The 26,936-nt window shown below is 46.1% G+C and overlaps 2 protein-coding genes across 2 annotated transcripts in view; both read left to right on the forward strand.

The window, feature by feature from the left end:
* The window catches only part of LOC146198279 (ATP-binding cassette sub-family A member 17-like), a 40,201-nt gene extending 39,037 nt beyond the window's left edge, over positions 1-1,164 (forward strand). Inside the window, exon 11 of the mRNA XM_084591875.1 lies at positions 872-1,164. Coding sequence (XP_084448001.1) covers positions 872-1,164 — 293 coding nt within the window. The remainder of the gene's footprint in view (positions 1-871) is intronic.
* Positions 1,165-1,879: 715 nt separating this feature from the next.
* On the forward strand, positions 1,880-15,686 carry LOC146198280 (phospholipid-transporting ATPase ABCA3-like). The gene is made up of 6 exons (XM_084591876.1): positions 1,880-1,911; positions 3,825-4,008; positions 4,591-4,778; positions 9,643-9,816; positions 13,069-13,282; positions 15,450-15,686. The coding sequence occupies exons 1-6, from the start codon at positions 1,880-1,882 to the stop codon at positions 15,684-15,686; spliced, it is 1,029 nt and encodes a 342-aa protein (XP_084448002.1).
* Positions 15,687-26,936: the final 11,250 nt, after the last annotated feature.

Here is a 26,936-nt window from a genome sequence, read left to right on the forward strand (position 1 = left end):
TCATGTCTTTCTGGCTCTCAAGAGCAAAAGTCTTTTCCTTTTTTGAAAGCGAACGTTGGTAGTGTACTGCCACAGGGATCTGCACTCAAAAAATATCTCTAGTTCCTGCAGTTTGCATGCTTAATAAACAGGGGAAAACGAGGGTTAAGACCTGTATTTCATCTTTCGATCTTTTCCAAAATGACCACAGATCGTGGAAGCGTCAAGCGCGGGCTTACGTACTCCTCTAATCATTTTAACTGTGCACCACAGTGCGTCAGCTCTCCTGCTCCTATCAGTCTGTCTCCTAACTCCACGTTATGTTTTAACACGGCCCTCTTTCTTTTATTCCATTTCCCCAGAGCAGAGCACTTATACAAATTTCCGGCCATACTCTGTGGCTTTTGCACAATTAATATACTCTGACTGTAGACGGACTTAAATTAGGTAAAATATCAAGAACTAAAATACGGGCATCGCACCATATGTACAATTCTGGCGCACATCCAGGAGGTTGGGCAGCACTTTCAGTTGGAGACTGCGACATTTTTCGGGTCTTAGCGTCTTGAGCTGCTGAAGGAACTGTTTCAGTCTTAACTCCGTCGATGTCAGCAATAAAAGCGGGTTTTCAGTTTGAGCAAATATTGCCTTATCCAAAAAGAAACGCATATCTTTTTTTGCAAATTGTTTTAAAGTTATCAAAAAAAGGATCCGTGGTTTCCTTTTACTCCTTTTTATTGCCATCCGCTTCGTATCTTCGAGCACGCATGAGCTCCCAAGCCATTTAGTATAGAGCGACTGTTCCGGTTATACAGCATCGACAGCCGGCGCAGCTGCATGTCTGAGGTGGTCATCTGTAGCCCCTGCGACATTTGCACTCACTGGGGCGCAGATGCGAACGAAAGCAGTTGGCAGCCGCGACACCCCATCATCCTGGACGTGAACGGCGTCGGCTACGAGCTGCTCGTCATGCTCATGGAGGCTGTGGTTCTTTTTTGCCTGCTGAGCTACTGGGACTCTGGCTACCATTGTCTGCGACTGACGGCTTCGGCCAGCTCCCCTGCCACCCCATCCTCCAAGCTGGACGAAGACGTACGCCGGGAACGCCAGGAGGTGCAGCGCCTGCGCAGCTCGAAGCTGGTCCGCGAGCGTGCCTTGATCACCGAGAACCTACACAAGTGGTGAGGAAAATCATTTCTACAAGCGCTCTCGGAATAGATTTTCGGTCTGAAAGAGCCACTGAGCCTTTTTTTTTTTTTTTTTTCGAGTATTTTCTATGTCATGAACTGCATAAAGAGAAGACTGTGGCATGTCTACCTCAGTGCACTTTTCTGCATTTGTTTGAAATCGCATAAGCAGCAAAGCTGTGACATGTTGAGTTGCTTAAAAGGCTTGCGATCTATTTTGTCTTCCTGCGGCGCGCAAAAGTGACTTCGATGGCTCTCTTCTACCTCAACCTATTAATGCTGCGAACGCTTCCACAACACACGCAGTGCACGTGTGTTGTGTCTCTTCGCATGTGATTGTGTTTGTTGCGCCACATTTCTGGGTATTATTCGCTTTGACGATGACAGAGGACGATTCCACCTGAAGGCTTATTCAAGCGCTCTCTGTTCTAGCCTGCATAAAGGTGGAAAGTAGAGACGACAGCTTTTAGTTTTTACAAACGCAGTCAGTGACGCACATTGTAGAAGGGAAAACTCTCACCTTCACCCTTCACCATTCGTGAAAAAATGTGCTTATTCAGCTGGGGTTAAAAATTTGACTTAGAACATGCTCGGAATCCGCCTTCTCAGAAGCTGGCACCGAGCATTGTTTCCGCTAACACTTTGCCTCCAAGTGAAATGTCAGTGGTCGGGTTCAGTAGCCGGAACCCACTCGATAGGGACTACGAATCGCCATGGCTGTTGCCAGTGCACTTCTCGCGACGTTGTGAGCGTTATGCAGGCCACGTAGTCTCTTGCCAGTTACGAGTCAAATTATTACGGCTCCGGAGTAGGAACATGGGATGTGGCTTCAAAGATGGCAAAAATTAAAAGTCCAAAAGTGATCAACCCGCACAATAGCATCCTCGATGCGAAGGGCTTACCACAAAGGCCGGTGCATTGTTGATTTTCGATTCGGAAGAACTTGATCCATTGGAGGTGCGATGCACATGTGTGAGCCAAGCCGAGGTCATAGGGATACTCTGATGTGACTATGGGTTAGGAGGTATGGAGCGATTATACGCCCAGAGAACTATTCTGCGAAATATGGGACCGGCTTGACGCGACACTCAGTTCTCGTTAGTAGTCCTGGCTTCATCCCATCTTATTCTATGCCCCAAGAGAATGAGATTCAGGGTAGCCGCGGTGGGGTGGTTAGGGGAGGATAGATATCTACGGTTAGCAGGCCCCTGAGATGAAAGCGAGTCGGGCACTTTTGTCGGATGTGAGAACGGTGCAAATGAACTTTGTTGCTATTACCTTGAAGCAGGTGGCAAACACGCTCTAAATTTCTGAAACAGGATCTCTAAGTAACCGAGGAAGATGGGGAGTGCAGATCTGAGCTTGAATTAGACGACCCAACCTCGCGACCTTGTTGGGTTGCCCTTTCGTGAGTGGTTGCAGACCCGTGCAAACGGTATGTGTTATGGAAGTACGCTTGGATGCCTGCATATTTATTTTGCACACGCAAGCGGGGCGGACAGGTTTTTATAAAAGGAGCGGTTTATTATAACATGAGTGGTGACAAATCAAATGGTGGTACAGCGGTATATACTAATTATGGTAGTTTCTTTAAGTACAAGAGAACAACAATTTCCTATTTTTTTCAGTGCATGACGTCGATGCATGCATACTTCTGGCCCCATTATGCCTTGAGAACAAACAGCATAGAAAATGAGCTAATGTCGCATACAGGAACATTTACGTTAAGATGCTGGTCCTGAATTGCGAGATCAGATGTATGATGAGGGCAAAATAATTTCTTATGCTTATTTATGATTCTTAAATATTGTGTGATAAGGACACAAGCTGGAGGCTCATCTACGAGCATTTTGGTTAGGTCTCAGCCACTTCCTGTGTATAAGCTAAAGTGGCCAGAATTGGCTGTGACACTATAAGCTGTACGCCTCAAGCCAATCAGTGTACTCTAACCTCGACCTTATAGGCGTTTTGTGCGAATGCAGTTAAAATGAGCGATCAGGGAACGACATTTCATCTTGTTTCCTAAAGTGCGATTAGCGCTATTATTCAGATTGCATGACATTCACACAAAGTCCCCTTCAATCTATATGCACCTTTAAACATACAAAAGAGACATCTATGCACTAGTCTAACATTGCAGGCAACGCACGGTTTACTGACGTTATATGAGAGGTCAGGATTGTTGATTGTGTGAATGTGTCGCTACTGGACCACGCGATCGACGTCTGTAGGCATGACACAGAGTAATTTTGTGCTCTACTGTCGCAATTACAGCAACAGCAAGCGCATAAGGCCGGTTGCTTGCCGATATTCACGAAAGTGAGTATTTCGTTCCGTTACCTGCTCATTCCATGTTATGCACGCACATCTACACAACATTTTGAGTACAGGCGCATTCTTAACACGGAATGAGCAGTCCTGTCATTGAGGCAGGTAAGTGGAAGAAGTTGTATTGGTATGGAGATCATTATTTGGATGTCGGAGCATTTACCTAGTTTTGTGCTTTCGGAACAGATGCGTCAGTCACTCAGGACGGGTAGCAAGGAGCGACCTTTTTCTTTCACTTTCCTGTCCTTAAAGTTGATCCATATTGTTTGCTTTTAGACGGTTGTTCTCGTTGTTACAGTTCTTCATCCGAAAAGCGCACGTCGCTCGCAGGTACGGCTCGCTGCACGCGGTGCGCGGCCTAACGTTCACCGTGCAGCCGCAGGAGTGCCTGGGATTGCTGGGCGTCAACGGATCAGGCAAGACTAGCACGTTCCAAATGCTCACCGCACTCCTGCCGCCCACGTGTGGTGACGCCTACATGGACGACCTGGTGCTTTCCAGGGAGCCACGAAAGGTGCTCCCTTTATCTCTCCGTCGAGGTATGAAGCGCATAGGTCAGGGAGTGGTGAGTCCACCGATAAGCTGGCTGCACTGGCCTCTCATAATGTCTACGTGATTTGTTGAACCATGAAGTTGTTGATCCCAAGCTTCAAAATATTTGCGTTAATTTACCATGCACTTGATTCACTTATACAAGCTTACATACACAAGCTAAACTATAACTATCGCACATTGTTTTTTGCAATCTTACATGCAGATGTAGCTATCTTTTCGCGGAAAAAGCGGTTTGAAAACTTTTCCAGGCGCTGCCATGTCTCGAGGTCCTCCAAGTCCAGCCAGTATTGCGATGTGAACACGGTACTAGAAAGGACAGGAAAAAACTTCGGCACAAGAATACAAATTCAACTGGAACTGCTCTTTTTACCCTTTGCACTGGGATGATGAGACTTGAGGTTAAAAAAGCATGCATATCCATGGGCCCACATTAGCACGGCGAAAGTTTGCATATATACTTAACCATGTCCAGTCGGACGCAGCGCAGCAGTCAACTAACTGTATCTGTCTTAACGACGGCGACGCTATTTTATGCATGCAGTGGCAGGCGAGACTGGGCTACTGCATGCAGAACGGCGGCCTCCTGGACAGCCTCACGGCTTGGGAGTACCTGCGGCTGTTCGCCCGGCTACGCGGCGTGCCCTCCAAGGATGTTAAGCCCCTCGTCGAGGCCTTCATTCACGTGGTGGATCTCGAGGAGACCGCCAATAGGCTTTGCGGAACCTACAGGCAAGGGGGAGAAAAATAGCTCAAAGAGAGCTTGCCGAACGCCTCTGCGAGCTTTTTTTCTGCGACATAATGTCTTCTCGCGAAAGGAGCTGCTTAAACACAAAAATAACGGCTAAAGTAACTGTGCAGTCCATGGACGAAATATCTAATAACATCTTAGGTTCATAAGGGTTACGGCGTACGATAATGTTTCGGGCAAATTCTGGCAAAAAGTATTTGAACGTAATATTTTCTCATATTGTCTGACTGTGCTGTACTTGATGTATCCTATAATCGTCGCTCTCTAGGTTTGTACCTGTGATTAAATATTGTCACCAATAAGCGTGACTAGAAGCGGAAGAGCACAGCTGATCTTTTTGTGAAGTGAAGCTCGAAAGACAAGGACGACGTGCTGGCACGCGCCAAGACATGTATGGTTCAGCCGCATGGTGGCACCAGAAGAGTGACAGCAGTGTGGCAATATTTTCAACAATATACGTCATTTGTTTTCTACGCCAGTTTTAATTACCCGTTGTGAGCACAGAACAAACTTCAGAAACAAGGTGTTTGCTACGTATCAAAGGTTTAGATATTTTTTTGTGTTGGTATGTTCTTTTTACTGCGCATCGGAACCTACTACCATTCCCATCAACATGTAAGTGATACAAAAACTTTCTTTCCCTATAAGCAGAGTCATTCAATGTTCTTGGTCACGAAACTCCTCCGTAACGCTGTGAGAGAGCATCATATACCGCTCGCGGTTACCGCGGTGGATCTGGGCAGTGAAGGGCATCACTTGGAGCTGGGCGCTGTTGCAACCGAGGAGGAAGGCCACTAGCCGTCCATTTGACGACCAATTCAACGTCTGCTGTACTTTGTTTTTTTTTTTATTCGAGTAATGTTATTTTTTGCATTCCGGCAAGTATTCGCAGATTACGACTAGGTATCGCTCAAGAGGAGAATATATAACAGTTGTATTTTACCTTTACTCCCCTATGGGTCTGAAACGTGGAGGCTAACGAAAAAGGTTCTACTGAAGAGAGGAAAACGCAGAGAGCTATGGAACCGAAAATGGTACCTGTAACGTTAAGAGACAAGCGTATAGAGTGGGTCAAAAAAATAGGTCGAATTAATGGCATTCTAGTGGAAATCAAGAAGAAATGGGCATGGGCAAGACATGTATTGTGAAGAGAGGATAACCAATGGTCGCGAAGGATAAGAAATTGGATTCCAAAGGAAGGAAAGTGTAGCATGGTGAGGCAGAAGGTTAGGTGGGCGGAAGAGGTTAAGAAGTTCGCAGGAGTCAAGTGGATAGACCTAGCACAGGACTGGGTTAGTTAGAGTAATATGTGAGATGCCTTCGCCCTGCGGTGGGTATAATCCGGCCGAGGATGATGATGATGAATGTATATTTTGTGCGTGGGACAAAAATATCGAGCATTGTTTTAAGCGTCAGCGCGCCGTTCTGGTTAAAGAGGACCTACCGGAAAAAATCTCCCTGGTTCCCTGCCTCCAGTGAAACTGAGCTGGAGAGGAAAGCAAAGCGGGCATTGCCGGGCAAGAAACAGGTGGCTTAACCTCTGCCTTGCAATATGTCCGCGTTTGTGAAGAACACTTAATATTTTCTGACTCAAATAACTGGTGCCGGCCCCCTTCCTCGAAAAGTGGACAAAGAGAGTCCTTAGTTTTCGCGAGTGTGATTTCGGCGATATTGAGGAATGAATTAAGAAGTTTTAGCGAATGCTGATAGCGGCATAGTACAGTGCCGGTCATTATGATACCATGTCAACAATATAGCGTAAGTCGGAGGAGGGGCATAAAGCTAGCAAAAACCCCGGTGGGACTCGATCTGCCGAGTCGCCGAAAGCGGCCGGCAGCTGCAGTTCCACGACGTGACTTGCGGAACACAACTGTGGCCCTTTTAATTATTGCAAGCTTTCGCCGCACAAGCTCGCTCCACAAAGACTCCTCAGAACGGCTTCAAATCAAAATTAATTCTTGTTCACATTGCTTAAAACAGATACACTCAGCATCCAGGAAGCACCAGTCACACATGGCGCCAGTGCGCTTCTCAGAATTGCGCTCATTTCATCATCACTGCTGGCATATTTATCGTGCGATGAAAAGTAACTTAAGCGACTATCGGCGGAGCGAGTGAAGTATCATAATAATAATAACTGTGCTCAACTTGAACTTTACGCTACGTAAATAGCGACACCTGTTTCTGCACTGCTTAATTATACTGCAGCTCCTATAGGTGCCGTCGTCTCCGTCGGCGCGTTCAGCACACTCGGGAAGTGCTGAATGGCGTGTAATTATCCAGAAAGACAAGGTTATCGAACGCACGAATTGTTTGCGATGCAATGGGCAGAAAAAAGCTTTAGGCAGAGATCCAAATTAATGCCACGGGAGCCGCAGCAGGCACCCGCTACGGCTGTCTGGCTCGAGAGAAAATGGCAGCGGCTATTGTTTGGCACGCGGCAGCAGGACACCGTGCAGGCGTGCAAGCCGACCGTTGCTCTATTTTTCCGATCTTGACGACCTGTTGCCACCGATGTCGGCATACGATCACATCGGCATGTGGCGTACCATCACCAAAAGTGCGACAAGGGCAAAGATAGTAAAAATGCGTTTCATGACGATCTGCCAAACGATATCGGCCGACGAAAATTAGTTACCGTGCCTCTGGCATGGCGGTCAGGCTCCAGGTGTTGAGCACGGACTACGGTGGCGTTTCTACTCTCTAGCTATAAGTTTTGCGGTCGGGGTGTAAGTAGAACGGCTTGTGCTGCTTCTAGTGAGCTCCAGATGTGCTCTACAGCGCTATAAAGTTCGTTTATAGCAGTTTTTATGCTCCTAGATTAGTTTTTCGCCTGACGTCTGCTGTAGTGAAGTATTTTTATATCATTAGCGTTGTCCTTATCTCTCGTTCAGGGCACATGCGTCACCTAATATGCAATAACCAGAGACTTAGAGCGTTTAGGTGTCAAAGAATCTCGAAATATGATACCGGTCGGCAGCTCCAGCGGCGGCTCGCTGCCGGTCAGTAAAACCCCTCAATAAAATTAAAGTAGCGCCAACATGTGAAGATTGCCGCCCGCCCACTCTCCGGCGCCGAGCGCAGTCACGTGCTTCCACGCGCTTTTTTTATAGCTTGTCGCGTTGGCTTCCTTCTTTCCCCCGTTGCAAGATAACGCGCGCGCGGCTCATATCGCCGTTAGGTTTGCTATGGTTCGCGCCTCAACTGCGCAGTTTTATTTTTATTTGCCTAGCTCGTCATGTCATTATGTCATGTTGCTGCGCTTTCGGGTGCAGCACATGTGAGCATGATGGCTAACGGTTGTTTAGAATACTGTCCGCGAATCGAGATGTCACGCGGAGGAAGGTTACTCTGCACCGAATCCGCCAGGCGGACTTCTATACTCAACACCATGGTCGCGGCTTTGTGAGTTAAGTGAGCTATTGCTCATCTCTAACTTAATATGCCGCTACACACTGTGTACGGATTCGTTAATTTTTGCTCCCTGCCAGGTGCCGCGTGCCCGGGCAACATATTTCCCTTTTTTTTTTTTGCTTTTAGTTTTCGCGTTAGATCTCGATTACGTATAGAATAAAGTCCTTGCTTTTAAGCGACTCAGCCATACTTTCTGGCGTTTTCTTTGTCATGAATGTAAGCTAACTATATGTTTTGATTCTGTCGCCGCATTTAACGACGTTCGGCGGCTGCTGGGCGGTTGGATAAAGCTACTTCTTTCGTGCTTCGCTTTCGCTTGGTGTGCTAGTTCTCGATCTCGACCGCCACGCATGCAAGCGGTGATAGATCAGCAGTTTAAGTCGAAAACGCATGGAAGACAACTGCTGCCACGCTTCTCATGTTTACCGGCAGTTCACAAGTCACTCAAACTGCAAAGAAACCACACACAGGTTGTTGCTAAATTGTTCTCCTCTGCCACCTAGTTACAATTCTTTCAAAGCATGCCGCGCTGTTTGGCCAGCGGGTGACCAACGACGGACGCACAGAGGTGAAGGCGAGTTGAAACGACGTCTAAATCGCGTAGGTATGGTGTACGACACTGACAGTTGAAACTATTTTAACGCAAAATCCCTTTCGACGACATTCTGCACTGATGTTTCAGCAGCGAGTAATATTTTAACGTAAACACACTGGGAGAAACTGCAAGCTGAAATTCTCTGGAGAGACCCCGCACCAGCGCCTTTACCAGCGCTTGCTCCGGAGAGCGTCTGATAGCCGCGCACAGCGTAGGTGGAGCCACGGTCGAAATGCGAGAGGAGGGGCGTCTACGCCGGAGGAGGAAAGAGGAGATGGCGCTACGTTTAGTTTATTGAGGGGTTTTACCCGTCAGTACACAGCAGCGCTTATAGTGACCAGCGCTGAGTCTCTGTTAAACTTCTGCCGGAGTTTTGTGACCGGAAAAAGCATCGAAGGACTCTGCCATAAGTGATGACCTTTCCGAGAATAGGGAAAATCTCAAATGGCCAGTCTTAGGGCTGCGCCTCGCCCGCCACCGCAATATAATATAGCTATAGAATCGTACTGGCGGCCAGCTTCCACAGATCTTGTGGCGCGTGGCGCCACACACCGCGCCACCAACACAACGACCTCCGCTCAAACGTGTGCATCTTGGGATTATTCGGTCACCAACCACGCGTAGGCTGGCGACGCCGACGAAGCAATGCTTTTTGCGAAGGCTTTTACCCTATCGCGTGGAAGCTCTTGTTTTTTTTTTTTTTTTTTTTCAGTTGCCCATGTTTTGACGTGGACCACTTTTCTGGCCTCTGGCTAGAGAGGTCTTTGACGCCAGTGAAAAAGCCTCTTCTGGTATGTTTTGAAGCTTAGAACGGAGTGTCTCTTGCTGTTGTGCAGCGGCGGTGGCAAGCGGAAACTGTCCATCGCCGCCGCCCTGATCGGCCTTCCGAGGCTGGTGTTCCTGGACGAGCCGACGGCCGGTGTGGACGTGGTCGCCAAGGCGCGTATCTTTGCCGTGCTGGCCGACATCATGGCCTTCTCCGGGATAGCGGTCGTGCTCACCTCGCACAGGTATACAGCTATATATATTGAGAGAGCAGATGCAGACTGCATCAGAGTGCATTATGAAATCTATAGCAGTGTCACACTTTTTCTAGGAAGGAGCACAGTTTTCGGCGCAAAATGAAACTTGTGCATTGATTCAGACCCATAATTAGCATAGCAAGTCCTGCTGAATGCACTGACAGAAACATTGTGTGGTATGGAACGCCGCCTTCACCCTTCAATTCGATGTCGTTTTATAGGACGTAGTCAGTCCTTTCACTGTAATTACTTTTATTCAATTTCCAATCTTTCTTACATATGCAACACGCTTCGCTCAGCCCGAGAATGTTAGTATAGTTCTAATTATTCCCAGCTCGCCAGATGAATTTCTCAACAGATTTCCACGGCATCACATAACCCATAAGCCTCGCTAACCCTTAAAGCCCCGGTTTGCCTGAGCCGTATGAAAGTGCCTGCGTGACCTAGTGATAACGTGAATGCAAGGCCAGTGAATGCACATAGACCAGTACGACGTACGGGCTGCAGTACATCGATTAGCGTTTACGTACCTGACACTAAATGATGTGCACACACTCGGTATTTGTCCGGACTGCTGTGAATGCCAGTCTATTAATGCGTGCAAGCCATTCTTGCCGGCGACGTTCTGAGAGCTCCTTGGACTTGTCGCAATCATTCAAGCTTACCTTTGGTATTTTGAAAAACGCGCAGTTGTCTTGTCCGGACTTCAGCTTTTGCGCCTTTGTCTGCGTTCGGCTGTTGCAGCCCACGACCGCATAGTAAACCATCGCTTTGGCACTAGTTGCGCGACTCGTTCCACGGTCGACTGCTGCACTGTACATGAAATGGCGGACTACCCAAGAATACCCAGTATGCATAGCGCTTTCAGCGCTCGTGCAAGGACCCTATATTCGTGTATGAACGACCATTTTGCTTTTTGCGTACCACACTCGTGAACTGCTATCTGTTTTGCTAGCACAATATTAGCTCGCAAAATGGCGTCGTCATCGGAGGAACCTTCCACGAGTGCTGCTGCCGATCACCGAGAAATGTTCTGACGAAAACACGACCGCCTTTGGAACCGACAGGACAGAACGCTAACTACGGAGGAAGACTGGAAGCTCCGCTCATCATCTGCGGCGACTTTAATGACACTAAGAAAACTCAGTGGTTGCTAGTCTTCATGAGCGCACTACTTGGGGTCACAACTTTTAAAAACCGAAGTCAAGCCGCTATCAGAAGTGTATCTTGTATTGATTGTATCTTTGTCGTTGTGACCAGCATAAAATATATGTGTCTTCTTCAGTTATCACATCGCTACTCGCCGTCCTGCGCGATAGGACCGCAACACATATGTGATTAAAACTAAGTTTCCTGACTGTTTACGCCAGCAGAACATGCGCAGCACACACGCACTCCTGCAGTGGAATAACTTAGGTGTAGCAGAAATTAAATCCCCAATTTGTTTGGAAAGGTTACGTATACTTGCTCGAAGAAGACGGGACACAAAAAGGCACGCATACGACATGTACGGAGCGCATGTCGAAAGATGCACCAACTCGCTCTAACAAGAGTATCACTTGAACAATTTTGTTCGCAGGGGCAACAAAGATATGTCGATGTAACGACCAGTCCTTGTTCAAGTCACTGCTATTAGCGTGAGACATAAAACAAATCAGGGTACCATGATCACATGCTCTCGATTACATAACATGATCTGTGCCCCAAGAGAGCTCGAATGTAAGTAATCGGCACCACTTAAATATTTGTTAATGAGTTGTGAAATTGTGCATAACCCGAACCGGTTCAATAATTTAGGATAATGTTGGGAAGGAAATTACATGGCGAGTTATAGGTTCCACTTGATTGCTCAAGCATGGCCCGTTTTCATAACCTTTAACATCCCGTTTGTTAGGCTGGCATTGTATATTCGCACACGCTCCGAGTTTTCACTGCCTGCCATTGTTACTCCACTTCCATTCATTACGCAGCTATATATTGTTGAGTGACCGGCGTCCATCACGCTTTCGATATCACTTGCTGTTCTACTCTCCGCCTCGTCGATTAAGCCATTTCATCGAGCTGCTTAAAAATTCACAATGACTTCGCAGCAGCAAACATCATCGCGCCACGTGAACAAGTGCCCACAAAAGTTTTCGGGACATGAAGATTATAGAATGCTAATGAATCCCTGGTCAATATATTTCCGAAGCAATCTAAGCAGGTATTCGTAACATGAATTGTTCACCATGCAACCTACGTGGCAGGGCCAAAGCTGCTGCGTGGCCCGCCTCTGAATCCCTATAACCGCTTCTTAAATTCTTAAACCCTTCCTTCATCACTGACTCATTTTTCGAATAAAAAGACTTTCAAAGTGACTGCAGGGGCGGTGCTTCTACCGAACACCTGTTCGCGTTTCCCTTTGGATATTTATCTTAGCAGTGAATGCTTGCAGCGAAGCGTTTCTGGAAAAGGTTAGCTCTAATCAGAAGGTCATTAATATCAAACAAAAATTTAAAGGGTCCAAAACACAGGTGTGAGTTCTAGAGTGCAGCAGCCGTTCCGGTCCATGGTATATATTCTCTAGCGATTCTTTGACTGACACAAACTGAGAGTGTTTAGTCAGAAAACATTAAGTCCGTTTGACAAATATATTCAGACGTTTTGACACAGAGAACTTATTTTAAGGAGTGTTACTGATGTGAACGTTTATCGAGCACTTTTGCAAAGTCAATAAATACATAGTCGGTTAATATACCATGTTCTAAAGCCAATGTCATAACTACCGGCAGACGCCGGCATTTCCGAATTAATCCACTGGTGCTGCTTTGCAACTGAAGAAAAATCCGTTAAAAGGTTATTAGCGCCAGACGCGATAATTATGCAGCAGCCGATGCACGTACAGGGCGTTTCGTATTTATCTGTCCAGGTTGTGAAACGTTCTGCGCAAACTACTGGATTATTGCGGCTCACACGCCGAACACCGTGGTGTTTGTGATGGTCTAAGTTTTTTAACGAGCAGATTAACGTCTGAAGTTGCCAGCCTTTTTCAGAATCGTTGAACAACTGCAGTCGTCTGCGGCGGAACGTTTCGTTATAGCGAGTGGATCATCTTATTCGACATGCTGCGCCATCTGGCCTGTCAAATCGGCTACTGAGCTTGTTTTGACGGTGTTCTGCCGCATCCGACTAGACAGTTTTTTATTGATTCTGAATAATGACTGCAAGTGTAGATATTACATTACTTAACGGGGGCCGCAGTATGGATGACTGCGAGTCCGTGTGCGACCGCATCGGCATCATGTCCGAGGGACAGCTGCAGTGCCTGGGCAGCTTGCAGCGCCTGAAGGATCGCTTCGGCCGAGGCCACACGCTCGTGCTGAGACTGGCCCCTAAAGAGAGACCACGCGAGAAGGAAGTGCAAAAAGCCATCGCCAGCGCCTTTGCTGGGGCAACCCTCAAGGATTACACCGAGGTAAGCATGAATGGCCGCTACCATGTTCGTCATACGGCTCTCCTGGAGGCTCGAGGTCCTTACATGTCACTATAGACCCTATTCACTATCAAGTTTAGCGGGCGGCCGTTGCGGCAACCCTGTATTGCGGAGCCGCCATAACGTTGAGCGGTTCGAAACAAAAAGAGTACAAAAAAAATGTTTGCGACGCGTCGGCGCTGGTCTACCGGCCTCCTCCCTGCTGCGCTCCGCTCATTTGTCGGCACTGAGACGCTTTGCAACGCCTTCCAACCATAGCTCGGATTTCACCGACGCCGTGTCATGATTCGCCGTAGGCCCTCTCTCCCTCTTTCTTTCTCCCTCTCTGATGGTGCGTTGTGCGTACCATGGTTGCTAATGGAGCTGAAATGACGTCACGTGAATAAGCTCTATATAGCGGCTTTTCAGCAATCACTTTAAAGCATTAATAGGTGTAGGGGTGTCTATGCAGAGAGCAACTGTTAAGGAAGAAACTTCAACTATTTGAAAACTGTGCCATCTATATTCAGCTAAATACACATTTGGCGTATTTTTTTTTAGTAAATGACGAAACAAAAGAAAGAGCACTGAGGTAGCGGTGCATTTCGACGCATCCTGCTATTTCGTTCACTGAAACCCTTGTTCAGAGCAGCACAATCGTGGCGAAGGAATGCGCCACTCACGTGATATTTTTTGTATTTCGCGTGCTTCCTTTAGAGCTCGGATAAACGTTACATGTGATTCTTTATTAGAAATAAATGGAAAGGGGGTTCCAGAAGGTTCTCCTCAACTTTGCAGATCCTTTTTATTATATATATATATATATATATATATATATATATATATATATATATATATATATATATATATATATATATATATATATATATATATATATATATATAATAAAAAGGATCTGCAAAGTTGAGGAGATATATATATATTAGTAATTAAGGTAATTTTCTAATTTACTAAATGTTACAATTCGACAATAAAAGGATCTGCAAAGTTGAGGAGACCCTTCTGGAACCTTCCTTTTATTGTCTAAATGTAATATTTAGTAAATTAGAAAATTACCTTAATTACTAATATATATATATATATATATATATATATATATATATATATATATATATATATATATATATATATATACGCATGCCTTAAATAACGATATATACTGACAACATTACGTGTTCGGAAGAAAACTCCGCTAGTAGAGGCTGTACTGAGCTGCTCAAGACAAGAAAGCGTATTTTGGCTGCGCAGCGTTTTCACCACTGCCAGAAAGGATTGTTCCGGAGAGTGTCAGTGCAGCTGCAATGGGAATAATACAAGCTTTTTTTTTTTTTACAGTGTTTCAAGAATTCAGTAATCGGTATGACTAAGCACTAACACAGTCAAAATAAACAGAATAACTTTCTTCACGGCAGCAGATCTGTAGTAACACCACTCACGAAACCTAAAAGGTTAGGTTCAACAGAACGCTACCTTTTGGGATGTTGTTTGTATAAATTCTTTGGTGGCGCTGCCGTGTTACAAAGCCGTTTTATTCTATAGATTCAGTCGAATGCGAATATTGTTTCAGAGTTAAATGATAGCAGATAAGGAGATTAGGTAAGAGGAAAAGCAGGTGGTGAAAAAATTACGCCGAACAATGCAGACCACAAGAAGGAAAGAGGAGGCACAGGCGCTTTCTTCTAGTCTGCGTGGTTTGGCGCAATGTTCTCACCAATTCAAGTGTGCCCCACTAGCCCAAGACGAGGCATTAATGTAGGGACAAGAGTGCAACTTTGCAAATGGTAAGCACATTTAGCTTCGCTATTTCAAGTAGGCTGTATAGCCAGTAATCCTGTGCTGTGCTCTGCGATATCAGTGCACGGTAAAGAAACCCAGGTGGTCGAAATTTCCGGAGTCCTCCACTACGACGTCCCTCATAATGGCCTGAGCCGCTTTGTGACGTTAAACCCCACAGACCAAACCAAACCAGTCCTGCCAGACGCTAGACATTTTCACTCATATGGCATGCAGGAGACCATGAAATGGTAGGAAATTTACAGTTGGGGGATAGAAAAAAATTGATGTCCGCGGCATTGGGGAACGAGTCGCAACGTCTCCTAACTTCTCCTAGCAGCAATTCTTTTTCGACTGCTGTCGCTGGTGTACGCAGGGCGAGTTCAAGTTCCACCTGTGGCATAAGCTCCGCTGGAGCGAGGTGTTCGCTCGCGTGAATGACCTGCAGCGGCGCTACACCTTCGAGCACGCCTTCGTCTCCGACTGCAGCCTGGAGGAGATCTTCGTCGACATCGCACGAGGCCGGCACAAGGTCGGCGGCCGAACTGCGCTTTCCGGAGTCCTGCATACTGCCGCCGCCGAGCCCCCGTCCCCTCTCGGTGGAAAGCAGTAGTTCTCCACCTTCTGCTGCGGGTGGCGCCCTCCCGTCCGGGACCTTTCTCGTCCGGACTATTTTATCGCCCGACAAATGGCGATTTATCGGTGGATGCCTGTAAATAGGTGCTTACACGCTCGGACTCGTTCTAAGACGAGCAGAATTCAGGCGCACTTGCGTCCACTTTTTTGAAGGCGACTCCCTTATTTTCCTTGCCCGTGCATAGGACGCAAAATCAAGTACTTGCCTTAAAAACGTCACAAAATAAAATAATTGAGGTTAATTCAAAAAGCGGGTTGTCCCACTGGTTCGCAAAACCAGTGGCCATTCATGAACCTTTGTTCGACTCAGAGGAAAAGAGTGCAAACATTGGCTGTGGTTTAACTTCGGTTAAACCTAGTGAAACGTCATAGCTGAAGCCTGGTTGCATATAAAATCAATGCAAGTTGCCTCCGGTGTTGTTCTTTGGTCATTGTTGTTGCTGTTGGTGTTGACGCAGAAGCGGCGGCGGCGGCGCCTGCGACCATCTGTGCTGCTCGTCGCTCGCGACTTGGAGCATCGTCGCGGCGACGTTTCGCAAAACATTCCTCACGTTGTTTCGGAATTTCCGCCGCTCTTTGGTCTTTAACCCCTTCTCTTCTCCTCCGCAAACTTTCAGCTCGCAACGCAATGTCCTCTGGATCGTCAGATGCAGCCAACGGATGATCGTATACCGAGCACGGCTGCTGAATTTCTCTATGCCTCTATACCGTCATACTCGAGATTGGTGTCAGCGATCACGTGTCACTACACGCAGCTGCTCACGCGTTAAGCTACTTGCCATGTCAGTTGACCTTGGACCTTGACATTTCGTGGGAACTTAGCTACCCAGAGTGGTTGTGGCTTAAGTTTCAACTTGACCTCAAAGCTGTTTGAAGGTCATCAGAAGCACACAGTGACCTTGGATTTATCTCTGCAGGCGAAAATGCTATGAATTATTTCGCTAACGTCCAGTCCTAGTGTAAAATTTATGTTTGATATATAGCGTTCTGAAGTGTTATGCATGGATTAGATCGCCTGCGCGAAACTGCACATTAGCTTTGAAGACCTTACTTTTTCCCTCCGTGAGGATGGTATAACGACGGGAGGCCTGGCTTGCATTCAGAGCACGCCAGAAGCGGCACGTCATTTGCAGGACACCTGCATTTCAACGCCCAATTTTTTTTATGGTTAAACACGGCAGACAATACAGTTGCATATTAAGATTTTGCTGCCCTTGGGAAGTTTAGACCAGTGTATGGCTAGTGTATGGCTAAACTTAAATAGTCTTGAACTCAACGAGAAAAAAACTAAATTTATGCTTTTCTGTGCAAAAAACAAACCAATAGATTACGATTTTAAGCTTCGCTACGGCTCTTGCTGCCTTGAACGTGTCAGCTCCCATTCCTTTCTAGGAGTTAAATTCCATCACAACCTAGGCTGGAGCGACCACATAGACCACACCCGTGTCAAGATAGCGAGAGCTATTGGTATGCTTTCCCGGCTTCGAGATCTTATACCTTGCTCGCTGAAAAGACAGTTGTATTTCTCTCTTATCCATTCTCGCATCAGTTATTGTCTTCTTATCTGGGGTACTTGTAACAAAACTGACTTAGAAAAAATATCAGCCCTCCAGTCGCGTGCAGCTCGGTTACTTTTACCTGCAGGAAACAACACAAATAGTTGCTCGGCAAATACACAGTCTCGAATGATCCCTGTGAAAATCATGTATGAACTCAAAATATGTGTGTTTATTTATAACGAAATAAAAACAAATTACATTAATTTTTTTAACACGTACCTAAACAGATCTACTGGTTACAGCTTGCGTCAAACTTCTGTTGTGGTAAATAGGCCTCGTACTAACTACGGAACACAATCAATTGAGCATCAGATCATGTTGATGTGTAATTCTCATCCGTTTGTAATAGATGCAGCTAAAGATAGTTCCACGCACAGGGGTTTTAAACGCATCTGTTCGTCTTTCTTTTTGTCTAACGTTGTGTCCTAACAAAATGCTTACTTCTGGTTCCGTTTGATGTAACCCTGCTGGGGGGGGGGGGGGGGGTCCTGTGGTGCGGTGGCCTCATAGATTGTTCATAGTAGGATGTCGTGCGGTCTGTGTGGCATATCGTGCGGTCTGTATGATATGCCATACAATTCGTATGATATGCCGTGCGGATGGGGTGGTGTGTCGTGCAGATTGTGCGGTGTTCTGTGGTGGATGGTCTGTGGGGTTGTTGCGTCGTAGGAATGCTGTATCGGTTCGAACAACCCTAATGTATTGCATTACTGTACCATTTTTGTACATGATTTAGTGTGTATTATTATTTTATTATCTGTATATATTTACAAGAACTGTTTATGATGCGTCTGTTTTGTAAGCGATGGCAAAGACAGCCTTTTGTTGTTGTACAATGCAATACCGCTCCTGCTGCTGAACCCAGGCGAGGACAAGACCCAGTCAGGAGGTTTAGTACCTCCTTTTGTCTTGCCTCGTGGGCAATACCTGTATGTTGCCCGAAGGAGAAATAAACAAACAAAAAGTTAATTTATCCAGAAAAATACAATATTCATCCCCTGCCTTACAATCATTTTCGAAAACTCCGCTCGTTGATCTTCTATGACACATTTAACTATTCGCTACGATCGCAGGATTAGTCTGAAAAGCAAATTTTATGGTGGCGCAGTGGTTAAGGTACTCGGCTACTGTGGCGGGGTTTGAACCCGACTGTTGGCCGCTGCGTTTCGATGGACGCGAAACGGAGAGGCGTCCGGTTGCTGTGCAATTTCAGTGCACTTTAAAGATTCCCAGGAGGTCGAAATTACTCCGTAGCCTTTCCTGACAGCACCTATATATATATATATATATATATATATATATATATATATATATATATATATATATATATATATATATATATATATAGTAAAAGTGAATACTTTTCGGTATAGCAACCTAGAAAAATGGCTTTTTCTTCCTTCCGAAAAATGTTCAGTAATTAGGTTGTCACACTTCTTACGCTTGTTCTGGGGACACCTGAACCAACCGCGCTGTAAGGGAAGGGAAGAAAGAATGGAAGCGGAAAGAGAGAAACAGGTGCCGTCAGGAAAGGCTACGGAGTAAATATATATATATATATATATATATATATATATATATATATATATATATATATATATATATTAACATAGCAAAACCATAGTTTGTTCTACACCTGGTTGAAGCGATGAACGGCTGATTCAGTGAAGAAAATTTTCTCGATTGAAGGAAACCTTGTCTGATACATATCAACGCAGATTATAATAGGCATAGCTTTTACTTTGCTGGGTCCGCACTATGGCACAAATATTTGACTGCCCGGCTCATAAGCGGTGGGATTAATGCTGTATTGTAGGAGGTGGTGAAGGGTGACTGTTCCTGCCCTATGGGGCTGGGACTGCCAGTCTGCCACCGAATTTTCACCTGTTGTAGGCCGTCATTGCACCCTCCACCGCTTCGGTGGTGGACGACGGCTGTTGCGGCGGCGCGCGTCGTTCTCTCCCTCTTCTTTTAGAGCGCATCTCTTTGCCGCCCGTTCCTGGGTTTCGCGTCGTCGTCAGTGTCGGCCGGCCTCGTAACCAGCTCCGCCCCCCTTTCTTCCCCCTTGTTCGAGCCGGCGCTTCGGCAACTGGAGCCTCACAGGAAGAGGGAGGGGGGGGGTACACTCAGCGGCGAACGATGGGGGCAGGAGTGCGCGCAGCAACCGGAGAAATCAGGGCGCTTCCTACTCATCCTTCAGACATGCCCCACCTTTCCTCATCCCCCATCACCGACCGTCGCAGAGTCCTACTGGGAGTCTCTCATGAAGAGCACCTCAAGTAAAGACCAAAGGATGATCATTTCCATTGCTGTGAGGAGAATTGCTCTTCAAGGACTTTCTTTTGCATTATAAGGGTGTCTCCAATGTCGTAAGGGAACAGCCATGCAGGCGGCTTCGCCCCCACTATTTGTTCCAATGGCAATAAAATGTTTCTACCACCACCACCCCCATCACCGCCATGCAGAAAAAGGAAGAGAGGTCCCCCCCCCCCTCTTCCTGCGTGGCGGCGAGGGTGCTCTCCGGTTGCCGAAACGCCGGCTCGCTATCACCGGATCACGGTGCGTGCATCCCGTTCTCACTCGCTTCACTCGCTCGCGGCGTCAGCGACATCAGTCTGTCGCTGCTATCTGTTCGTCGCGCAACGTTCCTATGGGACCACGCGCTGCCTCCCGCAACCCCCCGATAACTAAATTGCTCACTTCATTTCTCCGACCACAAAGCTTCTTTCAAGACAGCCAAGAACTGTTAGTGAAGTGTTTCTTGAAGGAATTGTACATATGCGTCTTGCTCAAAATCTCGAAATCTTTGCCTCAATCTATCGAAAAAGGTGAAACAGCTGACGAGCTGCGCTTAAATTTCGCATTAGGAAGTAACGTAATCGTGGGCAGTTTTTTCTTTCTTCTCCATTTTCTCTGCTGTCCGCACGAAGCCGCGAGGTGGCTCAGCTACAGAGCCAGGAGCAGGCCCGTGCATTTCCTTTTCCTTCTTCCTACAGCCACAACACGTTTCACGATCCGTGGCGTGGCGCATTTGGTAAAGCGCTCGGCTGGGGATCCAAAGGATGGAAATTCCAATTCCAAGCGCAAAAAAGTGCTTGTTCACAGGGTACCTAAGCCTGGGCAACGCTTTGAAATCCCTGCAATGGTTGAGTTTTATCGCCACATTTTTGACTGCGTGGAAGGCCCTGAGAAGCAGAGCAAAATGATCGGCGCGCTTCCTCCCCATATTGCGCGTTTTTGTTTCGAGCGATCGTTGCTACAGGAACCGAGAGTTAAAAAAAAAACACAAAAGATGAGCTTGCGCTGAAAGAAAGCCTCGCCGGATAGCTGCCGGGCTAACGACGTCGTCGCGAAAGAGGCGCTAGAGCAGGAAACTTTACAAGCAATCATTTGACACGTTTCAAATGGCAAAATGCGTAAGGCGCGCCGACTCCAGCCGCTCCAATTCTTCGGAGGCATAGGAAAGACGGAGAAGAAAAAGAAAGCGCTCCAAAGCAGCCGCTACCAAAGGTTCGAAGGCCGTTTCCAAGAAGTGCACTTTGAGGGGAGTTAGGACTTTGTCGAGAAGGGCACTAGGGGGAGCATGCCCTCCTTAAGCCTAGCACGGGAAACGAAGGGGCTAGCGTGCATGTGGCTGAGAACGAGTGCACGAAAAACAGCACCGAAGACACGTACACTCAGCTTGTCTTCGGTATAGTAAGGTACGGAACGCATGCACAATAAAAATCGACTATTACGATATTCGTTAACATGACAATTTAGTGCAGCTTTTTGGGTGTTAGGCATGTCCATACACTGAGGTAAATTAGTTGAGAGATTGTGTGTACAATTACAAAATACCCTATATTTGGTCTAATATTCAGGGGATACCCCAAAGATTGAGTATATATATTCGTAATAAGGAACTATCTGGGAAAAATATTAGCCCAAAACTGTTCCCACTTCGAGTTATTAAGTCGATCTCGCCCTACCATCTGACCTGCGGACCGTCCTGGTTAGCTCGGTTGATAAAGCGACTGCCTTTGAAAGGCGGTGGTCCCGGGTTCATCACCCCCGACCAGGACCGTATCACATGCGTTTGGGTAGATGTTAATGAGCAACTACTACCTTATTACTACTAGATATTTTCAACACACCATCCTTTCAAGTGCCTGAAAATTTTCGCGCTTACAATTAGCTTTTTTACTTAGGCAGCAAATAAAGCTGCAAACTTTCCTTGCAGTTGTGGAGCAGTTTGTGGCAGTCATTATCGTAAACGGGGTTCGATTAGTGACCGAAGTTGCACTTAACTTTAACGAACATCGGTTGTACAGCTCCTCTTTTATCCTCACGGGTATTCGACAGCGAAGGATGCGTTTATAACCATATAAAAGTCGATTTAGAAAAGATTCCTTCCCGTCAACGTTTTATTTAAAGGCACTCCAGTATCAATACTACCAAATGTACACTGAGAGCATCGCGTGGAGGAGAACAATAGTGTAACTTAGACTCAGACGTCCACGCTGTCATCGTAGCTTTGTGCCAAAAATGCCCAGTGGTGGCGATGCCTGCGTGCCACTCCTTCGTCTAGAGGTTCTATAAATTAATTTCACTTCAGTTTCGTTTGGAGTTTATTACGATTTTCGACAGTACAGTCCAATATTGCCATGGTACGGAGGTTAAAGAAAGACGTAAATGATTAGGCCCCTATGTCACAACTCAAGAGACACAGGCAACGGTGCATCAGTTTCCTTTGAATTAATAACAAAATTTATTATGACACTTCTACTTCAGCAGAAAAACAAATAAAAACTAATCCAGAACACACACACACACTCACAATAAACGCACTACATTACTACATAAAGTGATAAAACATTTCTGTGCATTAGAAATAAAGGGTTTTGTTTTACGCGAAAGGCAACTAATTGCGCTCTTTGGCTGAGCAGAAAAGTTTATCCCGGTCGTTTTCGAAAAACAGGCGCCTTGGGACCACGTTATACTTACTACCTGAGAGTGGTTATTTAAGCAGATTGTAACATCGGCGATTTCGAATAGTGTGACAGGGAAATATATTGAATGCGGCACGGCAATCAGCACGTAATTGTCTAAATCATAGCTTATACTGAATCAGATTCACAAAATTGGGGGTAAAAAATTGACCAACGCCTTAGCCTTAAGCATTTGTACCCCTTCATTTTTTGCTGCGGGGTGGCAAGTCTGAGTAGTACATAATAAATATTTTAATGCATGCAAAGCATCGTGAGTGGACACGGTAAATATGAATTCCGCTGTGAAGTACTGAGTCTGTGTGTCAGTAATATATATCTGGCCTCAATAATTCCTTCACTATTGCTATTTTAGATTTAATTAATGTAGAAAATAATTGGTTTCGTTTACCCTCAGTTTCCATTTACCATTTCGGTTCCATTTAATCCTGTGGCATTGATCACTGCATTTTGCTGACGAAGCAGCTGCTTTCAAGCGAGCTGTCCGAACGGCGTAACACGCTATCTTGGGATTTTTTTGATCAGCTGCTCGCTGCTTTCGTATAATGCAGCCATCATTCCGACGTCCGACCAAGTAAATTGAAAAATGAAAGTGCGTAGAGTGCGGCTAGTGATTTCCTTTTTGATTCTTTCCCATGTGTGACCAATTCGAAAGCTCTCTTGCTCTTTTAATTTTTTATAACTATGCAGAAAATGCGCATTCAAGAGATCAAATATTTTGTTGAGAAATCTATCATGCAGTGCATTAGAATATGCACCTCGAGTAATTCAGACCAGTTTTCGGACCACAATAAAAATTCGGACCAAATTAAAATTTGGACCACGTGTAAAATATTCGAGCCCTCGACTGCTTCATAAGCCGCGTGGAAGTCATTGGTTTGTCTTGTTACTGCAGCACTCCTTTGAATAAAGCAAAACATTAATGTTGCTAGGTGGGAGCGAAAAAAAACCGTGTCTAAGGCCAACACTGCGGCCCCAGTGAAAAGGAGCGCTGACCAGTTGCATGTTGTTCTAACCCTTCACACCCAAAAAGGACAATTGTACTGGGCCAAAATGCGGTAAACGATTCAAGCTTATATAGCCACTTGTGTACAGCACCAGTGCTGAAGCTCCCTCGCTGAAGAATCTCGCCTCCTTCCCTGCCAGAGCATTCTGGACTCACATGAGCGCTCCAAAGAGCGTTATGACAGTCGACAGCAGCATGCCTGCTATGTACCTGATCTTTTAGCGTGATTGTGGAAGACGCTAAACAGGTGTGCATGGTTAATGCCATAAGCTCCTGCCCACTATTACGGCCCTTTTGTTGTACTGTGGAGCCTGAGTGACGAAATACACAACATCTCAACCACACTGAAAGCGGCCCACGCACATGCAAGACCCAAGTGGTGCATGTTACTCGGCTCAATAGGCTCCATCCTCGACGGCCTTCTTAACTCGCCCTGTAGGCTTCGGCTGCTAAGGTGAAGTGTCACAATATGCTTTGAGTCATCTCGGCAGGGCTGAAGAAGAAACAGAAGGTGATAAGCCTTGGAGAAATCTCAGTCCACAACACTGCAAATAAACATCTCTTTATGTGCAAGGGATGCAGTTAATTACACAGGTTGGGAAACTTGGCTTCAAATTAACTCCATTTACTATTCTATAGTTCTGTCTCTAATGTACAATGAGTTTTGAGGAGACTCTTAAAAACTCATCGTACTCGACAACCCGAGAGGACAGGTGCAGCGAGGAAAATGAAAAGTGGGGGAAAACTCTTCTAAGCAAACGTGTGTCCATTCATGGTATATGACTTCTTCACGAAAAGCTTTGTTGGTGCGTAGCGTCCGCACCGCTCAGTTCACGTGGCGAACTGACTGACCACTCCCAGATTTCTATTTCTTTTTTCTCTTAGCAGCAGGCGCCAACGCGATGCAGCCGCTTTCTCCATCGAGCTTCCGGTTCATGCCGACTATATATTCCTTTTAAGTGACATCACTGCGTAAATTCCCACTACTACATTGCGATCCCTCTCGATCAATCGGGGTTTTCCTGTCAAGCCAACACCGGGTATTACACCAAATTGGAGATTAAAACTTGGGAGTGAACACATGCCACCATCACTGAGTGATTCCTAAAGAAAAATATATATGTGCCGAGACCCATTTTCAGGCTCGGATATTATCACAGGACATGCAACATCCTCAATTCACTTCTAAACTCTGGAAACTTGCCCGTTTCGGAATGGCCGACGACTTTTAAATCCAAAGTTTCTCGACTATAGGTGTGTCTTTTGGAAACGGGCAAGCGCCAGCCTAGTTGGAAAGAACCGTAGAATTTTACTGATAACACTAATTTGCTGGACTCGTCCTCAGTATCCCTCTAAACGACCCTCAATATTTGGTCAGCATCGGCCCTAAATATTCAGCCCAGACTGTACTAGCGGTTTCTGGTAACGAGACGATGCGCTTTGAACCTCTGCGCACCAACTCTCAAATGCACACTAAATGTCTTCTACGTGGCTGTTGCTCTAAATGCGGTAAGGTATTATTCAGCTGCGCGTGATTATTACAGCCCCTCTCACATCGCGGCCACCTATAGCCTCAGTGGAGAAGTAGGTTAATTGTTCTGCCCTTTTTGAGTTATTATTGTTTGTAAGGAGAAACTGCGAAAGCCTCGTTTCATGGTTCGTCGCTGATCATGTGGGCCTTACTCACTCGACGGCCATAAAACAACCACTAGTGGGCATTCAGCCTAGTGGTTCCCAGCGGAATAGCTCAATCAATTCAACGGCGAAGATTCTGGGCACTCATATTTTTTGCGCTTCCCCCATCACTGCCAATCGAGGTTACGCAGAAAACAGCCGTGGATCCAAACATATCTCCCAAGCAGACAGGATTTTTCTTTCAGTCTCACTTCCATTTTTTCTCTCTTCCTGTCAGCTCTTGGCGCGCTCATTTATGCCTGTGATGATCGGCTTCGCTAAGGCAAACCCAAGTCCCCGGCGGGAATGATGCCCACATGACCATTGTCGTTCGCCTCCAGTCGAGCTAGATCTTTCCTCGTTAGCAGCAGCGTCAGCTCACTGCTGTCTGCGCTCCAGCTACGCGAACTCGCAGCAAGAGCTGGAGGCAAATGTGCGAGCCTAATGAGAATCCCTCAGGCCAGCACATGTGAATGCTGCTCAAACAAAGGACGCTTTCACGACCTCTCGCCCCTGCCACTACAATGAAAGCGAAGTTCTGAGGCCTGGAATCACCATACGTACAATGCCACTTGCTTCTTTATTTTCTTTACTGGACTCTTGGCTGCCAGCAAGTGCTCCGATGCTAGGTGCGTTTCTTTATTTTATGCGGAAGGTGCAACGCCTTCTCTTTTTGTCAAGCAAACAGCATGATGCGTAAAAGAAACGAATGCTCAAAACGAGGCACTCACATCACGCGTGACCGGCAATTTGCACTCGACGAATCGCCGTCAGTTTTATTATTGATATCTTTCTTTTTACAGCCAGTACTTCTGTAACTACATTTTCTCCCAGAATTCCCGTTTCAGACACACAAAAATGTATTTCCAGCTACATTCTTTGTTTATGCGCTCAATGAAAGGTATTTTAGTCTCATGTCAAGTTTATCGTAACTGTCTAATAAAGCTCACAATTGAACACGTCCGAGGTTCTTTTTTTCTTAGAAAAGATAGGGCGGCACTCTTGGGTGGCAACCAGAGAAAAGTTAAAAGTTTCAAGGAGAATGAGACAGCAGCGTATACATTTCCAAGCGACTAAATTCCAACGAGACTTCAAGTGGGGTGCCGTAAACAAGCTGCACGACTTATTTCCAGACGCCTCCGCCCCCCCCCCCTTCCCCCCCTTCCCTCTCCCCTTCCCGGTCCTCCTTCCTTGCAAAGTGTTCTGGCACCCTTATAATAACTGTGAATTGTTTTCGCAATTGCCCCGGACCTAACACGCTTTGAGAGAGAGAGATAGTTTTGGGGGTTAACTAGAGGGGTGCTCCGGTTAGCTACATTGTCCTAAGATAAGGAGAAGAATGGCCTAAAAGAAAAAGATAGCAAGAGGAGTGTGGTCTGAAAGACACCGGCCACTGCAGCCATGACATGCACCGTCTGAGGGCTGCGGTCTCAACATAGCAGCGCCCATTCTTTGTCGCCAAACACAGGGAAATCCCGCAGATGTTTTACCAAGGCTTCTTTTCTCTAAACTTGTTAGCTCTCGAATAACCTTACACATTTAAGGCTGCAAATACATTTAAAATTAAGAAGCAACGACAGCTCGACCCCTCCGTCCCACTGCATGGCGATGAGCATAATGGTGTCCCCCAGTGGTCGATACTGATTAAAAACAATATTGTTATATCACCTGTTTTCTGCTCAATTATAGTGTGCAACAGATAAGCATGCAAGTAGCCGGCGTCGATATTTTTCGACGATGGTTGGCCATCGAACATAGGCGGTCGAAAAACATATATTGATGTACTTAGTTGTTCTTAGACACATAAGTAAAGCGCTCGTAAATAAAGAAATAGACATGATAATTTTTTTTTTTAGAACCGGAACAGAAGGAGCGCAAGCTTAGAGGCCTGAAATTTCTCATGGTTTCCCTGTAAACATTACGCAATCGACAGCGCGACAGCGTCATCGCTCCTCACTATATATGCCTCGGCGATGGGTAGTTCACCGTCCTACTGGCAA

The sequence above is a fragment of the Amblyomma maculatum genome, chromosome 2, assembly GCF_055883805.1.
Source record: "Amblyomma maculatum isolate TAMU_Amacu chromosome 2, ASM5588380v1, whole genome shotgun sequence".
Lineage (NCBI taxonomy): Eukaryota > Metazoa > Arthropoda > Arachnida > Ixodida > Ixodidae > Amblyomma > Amblyomma maculatum.

What these genes read in the sequence shown, in the direction of transcription:
- LOC146198280 (XM_084591876.1), top strand. Translation starts at nt 1,880, where the DNA reads ATGGCTGTTGCCAGTGCACTTCTCGCGACGTT. An exon ending in AGGCTTTGCGGAACCTACAG is followed by an intron (nt 4,779 to 9,642) that starts GCAAGGGGGAGA and finishes GCTGTTGTGCAG; the next exon opens with CGGCGGTGGCAAGCGGAAAC. An exon ending in GTCGTGCTCACCTCGCACAG is followed by an intron (nt 9,817 to 13,068) that starts GTATACAGCTAT and finishes CGGGGGCCGCAG; the next exon opens with TATGGATGACTGCGAGTCCG.